An 11,711-nucleotide genomic window follows, 5' to 3' on the forward strand; every position below is an offset into this window, starting at 1 on the left:
TCTACAACATCTACATGTTTCATAGATTGACACCTGTAGCTATATCAATACCTGAATCAATCTACAACATCTACATGTTTCGTATATTGACACCTGTAGCTATATCAATACCAGAATCAATCTACAACATCTACATGTTTCCTACATTGACACCTGTAGCTATATCAATACCTGAATCAATCTACAACATCTACATGTTTCCTATATTGACACCTGTAGCTATATCAATACTTGAATCAATCTACAACATCTACATGTTTCCTAGATTGACACCTGTAGCTATATCAATACCTGAATCAATCTACAACATCTACATGTTTCCTACATTGACACCTGTAGCTATATCAATACCTGAATCAATCTACAACATCTACATGTTTCCTATATTGACACCTGTAGCTATATCAATACTTGAATCAATCTACAACATCTACATGTTTCCTAGATTGACACCTGTAGCTATATCAATACCTGAATCAATCTACAACATCTACATGTTTCATAGATTGACACCTGTAGCTATATCAATACCTGAATCAATCTACAACATCTACATGTTTCATAGATTGACACCTGTAGCTATATCAATACCTGAATCAATCTACAACATCTACATGTTTCTTAGATTGACACCTGTAGCTATATCAATACCTGAATCAATCTACAACATCTACATGTTTCCTAGATTGACACCTGTAGCTATATCAATACCTGAATCAATCTACAACATCTACAGGTTTCCTAGATTGGCACCTGTAGCTATATCAATACCTGAATCAATCTACAACATCTACATGTTTCCTACATTGACACCTGTAGCTATATCAATACCTGAATCAATCTACAACATCTACATGTTTCGTATATTGACACCTGTAGCTATATCAATACCAGAATCAATCTACAACATCTACATGTTTCCTACATTGACACCTGTAGCTATATCAATACCTGAATCAATCTACAACATCTACATGTTTCCTATATTGACACCTGTAGCTATATCAATACTTGAATCAATCTACAACATCTACATGTTTCCTAGATTGACACCTGTAGCTATATCAATACCTGAATCAATCTACAAAATCTACATGTTTCATAGATTGACACCTGTAGCTATATCAATACCTGAATCAATCTACAACATCTACATGTTTCATAGATTGACACCTGTAGCTATATCAATACCTGAATCAATCTACAACATCTACATGTTTCATAGATTGACACCTGTAGCTATATCAATACCTGAATCAATCTACAACATCTACATGTTTCATAGATTGACACCTGTAGCTATATCAATACCTGAATCAATCTACAACATCTACATGTTTCCTATATTGACACCTGTAGCTATATCAATACCTGAATCAATCTACAACATCTACATGTTTCCTATATTGACACCTGTAGCTATATCAATACCTGAATAAAACTACAACATCTACATGTTTCCTATATTGACACCTGTAGCTATATCAATACCTGAATCAATCTACAACATCTACATGTTTCCTATATTGACACCTGTAGCTATATCAATACCTGAATCAATCTACAACATCTACATGTTTCGTAGATTGACACCTGTAGCTATATCAATACCTGAATCAATCTACAACATCTAAATGTTTCCTATATTGACACCTGTAGCTATATCAATACCTGAATCAATCTACAACATCTACATGTTTCCTATATTGACACCTGTAGCTATATCAATACCTGAATCAATCTACAACATCTACATGTTTCATAGATTGACACCTGTAGCTATATCAATACCTGAATCAATCTACAACATCTACATGTTTCCTATATTGACACCTGTAGCTATATCAATACCTGAATCAATCTACAACATCTACATGTTTCATAGATTGACACCTGTAGCTATATCAATACCTGAATCAATCTACAACATCTACATGTTTCATAGATTGACACCTGTAGCTATATCAATACCTGAATCAATCTACAACATCTACATGTTTCCTACATTAACACCTGTAGCTATATCAATACCAGAATCAATCTACAACATCTACATGTTTCCTACATTGACACCTGTAGCTATATCAATACCTAAATCAATCTACAACATCTACATGTTTCCTATATTGACACCTGTAGCTATATCAATACTTGAATCAATCTACAACATCTACATGTTTTCTAGATTGACACCTGTAGCTATATCAATACCTGAATCAATCTACAACATCTACATGTTTCCTGGATTGACACCTGTAGCTATATCAATACCTGAATCAATCTACAACATCTACATGTTTCATAGATTGACACCTGTAGCTATATCAATACCTGAATCAATCTACATCTACATGTTTCATAGATTGACACCTGTAGCTATATCAATACCTGAATCAATCTACAACATCTACATGTTTCTTAGATTGACACCTGTAGCTATATCAATACCTGAATCAATCTACAACATCTACATGTTTCCTATATTGACACCCATAGCTATATCAATACCTGAAACAAACTACAACATCCATATGTTTCATAGATTGACACCTGTAGCTATATCAATACTTGAATCAATCTACAACATCTACATGTTTCCTAGATTGACACCTGTAGCTATATCATTACCCGAATCAATCTACAATACTGACAGTCATCATTACCAGTAGTTATATTGATATACAAGTTGAGTTTTCACCTGTTTTAATGACATCTGTCTCTAACCTGCTTACTTCACCTTCCAATACTTCCACATCTCTCCTATCAACATTCAATTTAGACAATAATTGTTTTTTCTTTTCAAGGAATTGTTCTCTTTGCCTGCAGTGTTCTTTTTTACCATGTCTTATAGATAAAAGTTAAGGAATTTCAGACATGACTGATCCTTATCAGAAGTGCCAATCCTCCACTTTTAGGACATTTTTATTTCTAAAAACAACATTTGGATTTACCAAAGGAGAAGGTAGAATTGAAAACATAACTGCTGACTTATCTAGTCAGGCAGGCGAACAATCTGGACATAGTGAACCAGTTAGCATGTTTGCAGGGTCCATAGCACCAAGAGCCAAATGATTTCCAAGACTTTTCTAGACCTTTTCTTAAACTTTTTGACCCTTAATTCAAGCCAACATCATCACCAAAGTTCATCAAAGTTCTGAGGATATGGTAGTTCCCTGGAGAAAACGGGCTGTTCTAAAATGAATTATTTAACTATGAAAAAATGTAAAGACTTTTCAAAGAGGTTTTCATTTTTACTGTAATTTAAAGACAACTCAAAGGCTCTCCAGACCTCAACAAATCCAAAGACTTTTAAAGGATTTTCCCAATGCTATAGACCCTGGTTTGTGCAGTGGTTAGCAGTCAATAAGTAGAACAAGCTGCTGTTGGACTTCCAAATTAATCATTCATGTGTGGTTTGGAGTGGAGACATTAGATATTTTGTTTTTATAAATTGTCACTTGTATTTAGTATTTTGTTGATTTTGGGTTAATAAAACATAGCTGTTTGAATACATCAACACTTAAATTGAATATGAATTTTTGAAATATGGTCATCCATATTAACAACTGCTGTTGCTGTTGCTGCTGCTGCTGCTGCTGCATGGTACAACTCACCATACCCCCCACCCCCACCCCACCCGTACTGAGCTGTGCATCATATTGTCAATCTACGAAAGGATACAGCATCAGGTTTCCTTGGACTTTTTGTACTGTTTGTCGAGACTTTACATTGTTGAGTACAAACTTCCAAATGTCCTGCATACTACCACGAGTAATCCTGTAACATTAAAAGAAAAACACAGTAAATTCAAAAATATACCAGTCGGCTGAGATAGCTCCGCTGTTAGCAATGCACATTTCAATTAAAGAACAGAAGATATCATTAGACAAGCAGCCTCTCGGCTGAGATAGCTCCGCTGTTAGCAATGCACATTTCAATTAAAGAACAGAAGATATCATTAGAAAATGAACAATATGTATAGTATCAAAGCAATGGGACTTGCTGTTTTCAACAAGAATTCAAAAATATCATTTTTCACCATAAATGATTGTGGTTTTTAACAAGAAGTCGAAAATATCACTTTTTACCAAAAATGACAAAAATACTGTAGAATACTTTATTTTCACTCAGAATTTATTTTTGCTATTTTTGCTGAAGGGATGATTCCGTGAAAATAAAATCCAGTGAATATACTTTTTTTCCTATATTTCACATTAAACTCATTAAAAATCAGTGAAAATAAATTCCAAGCAAAACGCCCCAAAAGCTTTTTCAGTGAAAATTAATTCCAGCGAAAATAAAGTATTCCACAGTATTCACCAAAATTAGAGAATTGAAGATATCATTACAAAATGAACAAATCTGAGAGAGGTCCACATGTAGTACCTATATATGTAATATCAAAGCAATTGGACTTGCGCTTTTTAACAAGAAGTCTAAAATATCACTTTTTACCAAAAATGACAAAAATATTCACCAAAATTAGAGAATTGAAGATATCAACATGAAATGAACAAACCTAAGAGAGGTCTACCCAAGGTACATATACACCAAGTATCAAAGCATTCAGGCTTGTAGTTTTCAAGAAGAAGTTGAAAAAGTAAAACACTGACACGGATGACGACGGACAATCACTCATATGATAAGCTCCGCTCGACAAAGTCGACAGCGTAGCTAAAAATAACAAATACCTATTTTTTGTTCATTGTATTTAACAGTTGACTTCCTTGCAGTCTGTTATGATTCTGATAAAAATAAATACTGATTGCATAAAACGAGAGATGAGCGCAAATAAGCTGTGACATTCTGCCTTCAGGACAACGTGTTAACCACTGTTTATGTAATTTAAATTTATTTTAAAGATTTTTTATCAGAATCATAACAGTCAGCAAGTCTACAAAAATGTATATTAAAGCAGAAATGGTAGTCTTTTTGAAATGTCGTGGCCCTGGAAAATGCCTTTTGGTTTGTGCTTCCTTGGTTTGTGCTTCCTTAGAAACGATTCAAGCAAATCTTATAGTATATTTTGCAATGTCACGCTGAAGACTGCTAACTTTTTTACCATTTTTCAGCACAGCTATTGCATTTTGTCATAAAAATTATTCTTCTGTCTTTATATATCCATATAGTGAGACATTCCAATCGCAGAAACTTGCTAATGATAACTTGGCCATGATTGATGAGCGTCTAGTCTGATAAGAAAGCAATGTTGACTTGACCTCTATGATGAAACACTAGTAGTGATGTCATTCTTAGCCAATCAGTAAAGCAGATACTTAAAGGTCAAAGATAATTGACAGACTGTAAACAAAAGCATTGTGTGCCAACGTAGCAGAGTCGTTTGCAACAACCCCATTTTTCTTGTCTCTTTATTCTGATTAGATGTGAATTAAAAGTGCCAAGCTGACAGACAGTGAAATCCGTTGATTAAAAGTGCCAAGTCCAAATTCACGACAAAGCTGTAAGGATTTTGTTCGATGGCAACAGTGATGCCGATTTGGACTTTGATGAAGATGGCAATGAACGTACAAATAGAGATCTGAAAAGTATTTTTCAAACAACTATGAACTTTCTTAATTTTTACTGTGGAAATTATTATTGATCTTGTATGAAAGTTGATCCAGTATTTGTCAAAACAGGAAATAATTATACGCAGTTTAACCCCAACATTTTAGTTCATTTTGAGTTCAACAGTATTTGGTGTGTTTGTCGGTGGGAAAATCCTAATTCAAATGATTCCTCACTATCGATTTTTATTAATTCTGGCTTATTTGTCACATTATAAGCAATCAATTATTTTTGTTAAACTTCTAATGTTGCATAGTATTCATTTAATTCCGTTGCATCTTTTCATTTGCCATTTTATTCCATGCTACAGTTTGATATGCGTGTTGTAAATTCTTGGCGCATTTTTGTTGTTTGCAGGGGATGTCCGGGCAAACGCCCACCCCTATTTTTTGGCAATTTTCCATGTTCAGAACCCTGGGCACTTACCCGGACAACTAGGGTATAGAGGATTTTAGGGGTGTGACCAGATACATGCAAGTGGCATAAACATATATGGCAGCAGTCATCAGAAGATACAGTTGGTGGGAGTCACCATTTTGGAGTGTGCATTTCTGCTGTTATCACATCAAAATTACATGAAACTTTTATCAGTTTTACCAGAGGCAACTGGGATTCTCATTAAAAACCCTATATGCATCCTATGCCAATGTCATGTTTGAAACCGCTTCCAGAACACAAAGATCGCATCCTTTAAACCCAATGAGGATCCCATTCCAAGATTTCCTGAACAAGGCTTGTTGACTGAACACAGTAATTTACACAAGTGATTAGAGTAACTATGCCCAAAATCTCTTCAAAATAGTATGAATAGAGGGAGGAATAATTATCTTTCTAGACTAGGGTGAGTGATGGGCAAATGATCTCTCCACACCTTAGAAATTAAGGTCTGCACAGGTATATGACGCATACTATCTTGTTTTAAATGTGGACAAAATAAATTGAGCACTTAAAGTGAACTGAAAACTGACTTTGGCTTTGAAAACTACTTACACAATTGTCAAAAATACCCATCATAGGTCATCAAAATTAAGGATTGGTGCTCACAGACAACAAATAGAGACTGGGAGATATAATAACAGAAATATCTCACAGAAAGTGTTTATTTTTTTAAAAGAATACCATAGAGAACAAAGAACATTTTCTGCTAACATGTGATCTTCACGCAGGAGAAAGAAAAAAACTTTATCAGTGGTCATCCCCCCCCCCCCCCAATATTTATAAAAAAAACAACTAAATATTTTTAAATTATAAAGATGAGAAAACAATCAATATAGCAAAATGTATAGAGAACCGTTTCAAAACCAGAGAAGAAAAACTGAAAACAATAAAGTCAGCTACTTCATGGTAAGGTTATATATATGCATTAGTAAACCAAATATTAAACTTTTTGTATTTCAGCATTCCCATGATGTATCCTTGGGTGGAAAAGATGTATAATAATGTTATTATGAGGATACCAAAAAGTATGCACTCAGATGGTACACAGTTGCATCAACCTCTGCTGCGTGTCGGCCGATACTTCTGCAGTACTGTCTTCGTGCATACTTTTCTGTATCCTCGTAATAGCTTCATATTATCACTATCCTAACTAACAAGTGTTCCCTGTTATCTCATCCCTTCCTGAAATCATTCTTTCCACATCACATCCAGATTTCATCCATCCAATCTGATTCAAAGAAATATGATACTCACCATGATAGCTGTTCCACAGTTGCCATTTTCATTCCTGGGTTTGTATGCAATCCCATCTCTTCTACAGCCCATGTATGCAAATATTGTGCCATCTCAATCGGAGTAGCATTTTTAAAAACGTCATCACATGATACAGACTTCTGTACTTTGTTCTTAGATGTGGCCATGGTTCTGAAGAATACAGATTGTTTTAAATAAGGATATAGACTACACCACATTATGAAGGAAAATAACTCTTAACTAACAGGACAGGCCATGGGGTTCTGTTACAATGTATATACCTAGATATATTAATAATAATTTAGCCCAGTTTGTTTTTAATTATTTAGTTTTTTGTTGGTTCCTTGTATTCTATAACAGTGAAAAGTATAAAGCTGTTAGTAACTTAGTTTATAACTCACTTATTCAAAATGAAGGGCTTGCTGATTGAATATTGAACTAATTCAATAATATTAATTAAAACTCGCAATAATATTGCCATATAAATTCTGAATTGTTCTACCAGTCATTTTGATTTGTATTTATTATGCCTTTCACTGTTTCACTACGTATGATAAGTGAAGTCATTGATGTTGCATACTCATATTGCAACTATCACTCCCCTTAGTATCAGTGGTGGGGAGGGGGCAATACATGGAATGGCAAATGTACTGTTAACAGCTTTGATTTTATAATTTTTTTTAAAAATTAGTACAGTATATGTCAAGTCTTTTTTTCAGTTCTAGTTTTGTGACCAAGTAATGATACCTGAAGGTGCGACTGCTTCTAAGCAAATATATTGAGTGAGAGTAAAAAATAAGAAAGTGGTGTGAGTAGAAATTGATGTCAACAAAGCGGCTGGGGACGAGGTCTCTCAATTGAACTAAAACATGATTATGTACATCGACTGGGGAACCGGGCACAACTCGCTAAACCTTCGGTGAAAATGATCTTGGGATACGGGCCTCCAACACCAACCACTTCTAGCACAAGCACAGGGGGGTGGGGGCCAACCCACTCTGGTCTGGGGTTGATTCACGGTTCCGGACGACAACACTGAGATCAAATTTGAGAAATAACAAAGATTGAGGACGACCACAACGTTGTTGTGCAAATAAACGGACATCTATACTATTGTTCAAATGTCACCCGGTGTGAATTACTACTCTACGCACACTGAAATTAACAATAAATACTTACCAAAACAACGAAATATTAAAACAAATCAGTGAATTTCGACGTCCATTCAAGTTTAGCGCCATATATGTGTTTGTTGATTCGCTTCTCCAACGACCGTGTCAGCAAAATGCAGGTCCGATCAAAGTGCGCCCCCTAGTGGTCAATATGCTGACAGTTTGTCTGGTTAGTCACTGAATCGGAATTTCCTGTCAAGCATTACAAACGACGACGTCACGAAATGGGAGGAGTTTGGCCATTTGGACGAAACAATGAAACTACCATATCGGGAGTAACTAGTACCAAGGGCAAACGATGAGATCATTTTCGACCGGGCCGAAAAATTCAGACAGTAAAACCAGACTGTCTACTGACCCCGTCTCATGGAGTTCCTTGGCTGAAAAGACCAAGTGGTGTTTGTTCATCTGCTTTCAGTTTAATAGTCGTGGGAACGCAAAAATGATTAAACCAAATTTTATTAAACAATATCACGCGTAAAGTAGAAAGCGGGGTCCGAGTTCTTGTTTCGTATTGTAAAAGTATTGGTTTGTTTCTGGCCTTCTCGACCAAAGTTTACTCGCGTTACCCAAGTCAAGTGCACATACAAGAGTTCACTGGTATCGATGTCTCGGAAAACCAAACACGACAAACTCGGTTTGTTCAGTATTTTGGAATTAGTCTAAGTCAATTTAATTTAATTTCTCGGCGTGTGTAAGCTTAACGTTTCAATTAACCACAGCAACCCACTGATGTTAACTGATTGTGGTCGGATCGCATTGACGATTAACTGTAAAAAGTGTTTTCATTTTGTTACTTACGTCGTACTCTTTAAATGTATTAACACTGATATATACAACTGGGTATCAATATGTCAATTAACCCACTTGCCGGAATACTTGTTGGCAAACTTTGACACGTAGACCGACCGTGCATATATTCCACCTGAAACAGTTACTATATGTTCCCAGATTTAGAGAAAGGTATCAACCATTGACCACAAAAAGACCACACGAAGCCTGGTCTTTACCGCAAACCCTCCAATATCGTAGCGGGATTACGTCAAAAATCATCCCTTTTCAGCCTGAGTGACCCGTTTTATTTTTTTAATTGTTGCTTTGCTACAATTAGGAGAGATCTGGTAGTTCTATCTGTCATTAGAATCGAGAACGCTGCAGTCAAGTTAGCGGTCAAGTTCAAATCGACACGCCGTGATGCAAACCTCTATCTCTCTGGAGAATAGGGTGTATAACACAATGCTATGTTTGATGGAAATTTCAAGCAAATTAGAAAATAATGAACCATAGGTCTACACACTACCACAGTATTCTACTTTTTTCTTTAACATTAACTTACTACTAGTATATTTTTAGCAATCATAGACTTTGAAGTATGGAGTAATATACTTGTTTGAACCATAGACCTTAGAAAACATGTTTTCTAAGGTCTATGTTTGAACACTTGTTTTACCATAAACGTTGGTCTGCTTATTTGACAGTAATGTTGAAGACCAGTTTGTCACAATTCAATTCGTCCCTTTCTGGAAAGTATTTCCAAATATTACGTGACTCTCGTGAACTACTAAATATGATAGTTTTTTACAATTTATCGAAAAATATAATTTGCACTCTACATATGTGGTTGGGTTTGCAGATCGAATGCTCCAGTTGGTTTAATGCTGAAGAGGATATGGTAATCAATCAGTTTGAAACAGGACACGTCTCATAAATTGACAACGTCATTTGTAATAATTGCAAACCCCGTAAGAAATAAATTGTCAATGGCATTTATCGGGCAATTAAAGATTACAGTAACGGGTTCTTATCTCTCGTTTTCAGATGGTGTAAAATGTCATCATCGTGCGCGAAATGTTATCGCAATACAACATTGGTGAGAGTAGAGACTTCATCTAGATCGCACTACGGGTTGTTAAAAGAGGCCAGCAGACAAAAATATCGCGATATCTGGCTAGGTCAGCAGACACGTTGTCTCGACATAAGAATGGCAGCCAATACCAAAAATAATCGCATTCCGCCCACGCCTCAGACAGCGGAGTGACTGCTAGCTTGTTTACGGAGGTCAGCGTACTGGACACCGCTCACTGGACACGGCTACGGTTACCAATATATTATTGGGACAATCGATGTTTTTAAACCATCCACGCTAATCCACCCAAGTATATCTTTAAATCAAAAGAAGAAGAAAATGTTAAACAAACTAAGTTGCTGTCATCAACTTCCGTATTTTTGTTACAACAAGCCCTTTCACCAAACCAAAATTTACTTCGTAGAACCACATCTACAATTGATAATTACATTGTCATTAGCATTACACTATGACACACGACTTGCACGTCCTACACCGCCGCATATTCCACAGTTTTCTCGATAAGACCATACACAATCGGTGGAAATCGGTGTCAAATTTGTGAAATTGAGTGTGATGATACGGTGTTATATCAAAACAACGCGTCAAAATTCGCACACTTCCAGTGTTCCGAATCTAGCCTAGCCTGGCCTTCGCTTCGTAGTCCCCCCCCCCCCAACCACAACCTAATGGTTCCTACACATACACTCAGGCAGTCACATCGAAACCCAATAGTGGTTCAATAAATTCCAATATCTGATATAAAATTGGCAATAATTCGTGTTAGGCTCGGGAGTATTTCGTGATATGTTAGACACTAAATAATAATTAAATGAAAAATAAAGCAAGTGTTTGATTTTTGGTATGCATGAATGTTAAGATTTCTGCTCGAAGGCATAAACATGTTATTCAACAAAATAAAATAAAACTACCACTGGGTCGTATAAACACTTGACAAAATCGTTCCAAATATCCGGAAAAATATATGTACTCGCCAACCATGGTTTCTGACAAGGTGACAAGGGCATCCCGAAGTTTAAAATAACCGCAATTTAGAGGATAACGCTATTGGGGAGATATGTTGAAAACATTCCGAAAACTTATTTATTTTTGAAAAATTTGGTAGAATTTGTAAATTACTCGGTGGCGACGCCGGGGGGGGGGCAAAGGGGGAGCCCCTCGAAAAAAATGTTGGTAACGTCGCCCCTCCAAAATCAAGCTTTTGTGTCAGCAAAATTTGCCCCTCAAAATGCCGGAAATAGCGTTTCAGAGGGAATAGATTTCAACATTTTTTAAGGAGAATCATGCCCGGGCGCCATAGTAAGGTCGCGAGGTTGGCGAGCAGATCTCACCCCCCCCCCCTCATGCAAATTTCGTGCCGCTACCTCCGTTTCTAAATAATTAAGAACGGTCAGGTTCAAAAAAGGTTCACA

At 36.1% G+C, this 11,711-nt stretch overlaps 1 protein-coding gene across 1 annotated transcript in view; it reads right to left on the reverse strand.

Annotated features, from left to right (window-relative positions):
• The window catches only part of LOC102804733 (uncharacterized), an 84,111-nt gene extending 75,583 nt beyond the window's left edge, over positions 1 to 8,528 (reverse strand). The window contains exons 1-4 of the mRNA XM_085498986.1: positions 8,440 to 8,528; positions 7,261 to 7,431; positions 3,682 to 3,777; positions 2,699 to 2,844 (exon numbers count right to left, since the gene is read on the reverse strand). Of these exons, the coding sequence (XP_085355112.1) occupies positions 2,699 to 2,844; positions 3,682 to 3,777; positions 7,261 to 7,427 (409 nt within the window). The 5' untranslated portion in view covers positions 7,428 to 7,431; positions 8,440 to 8,528. The remainder of the gene's footprint in view (positions 1 to 2,698; positions 2,845 to 3,681; positions 3,778 to 7,260; positions 7,432 to 8,439) is intronic.
• Positions 8,529 to 11,711: the final 3,183 nt, after the last annotated feature.

The sequence above is a fragment of the Saccoglossus kowalevskii genome, chromosome 5 (assembly GCF_978046115.1).
Source record: "Saccoglossus kowalevskii chromosome 5, keSacKowa6.1, whole genome shotgun sequence".
NCBI lineage: Eukaryota > Metazoa > Hemichordata > Enteropneusta > Harrimaniidae > Saccoglossus > Saccoglossus kowalevskii.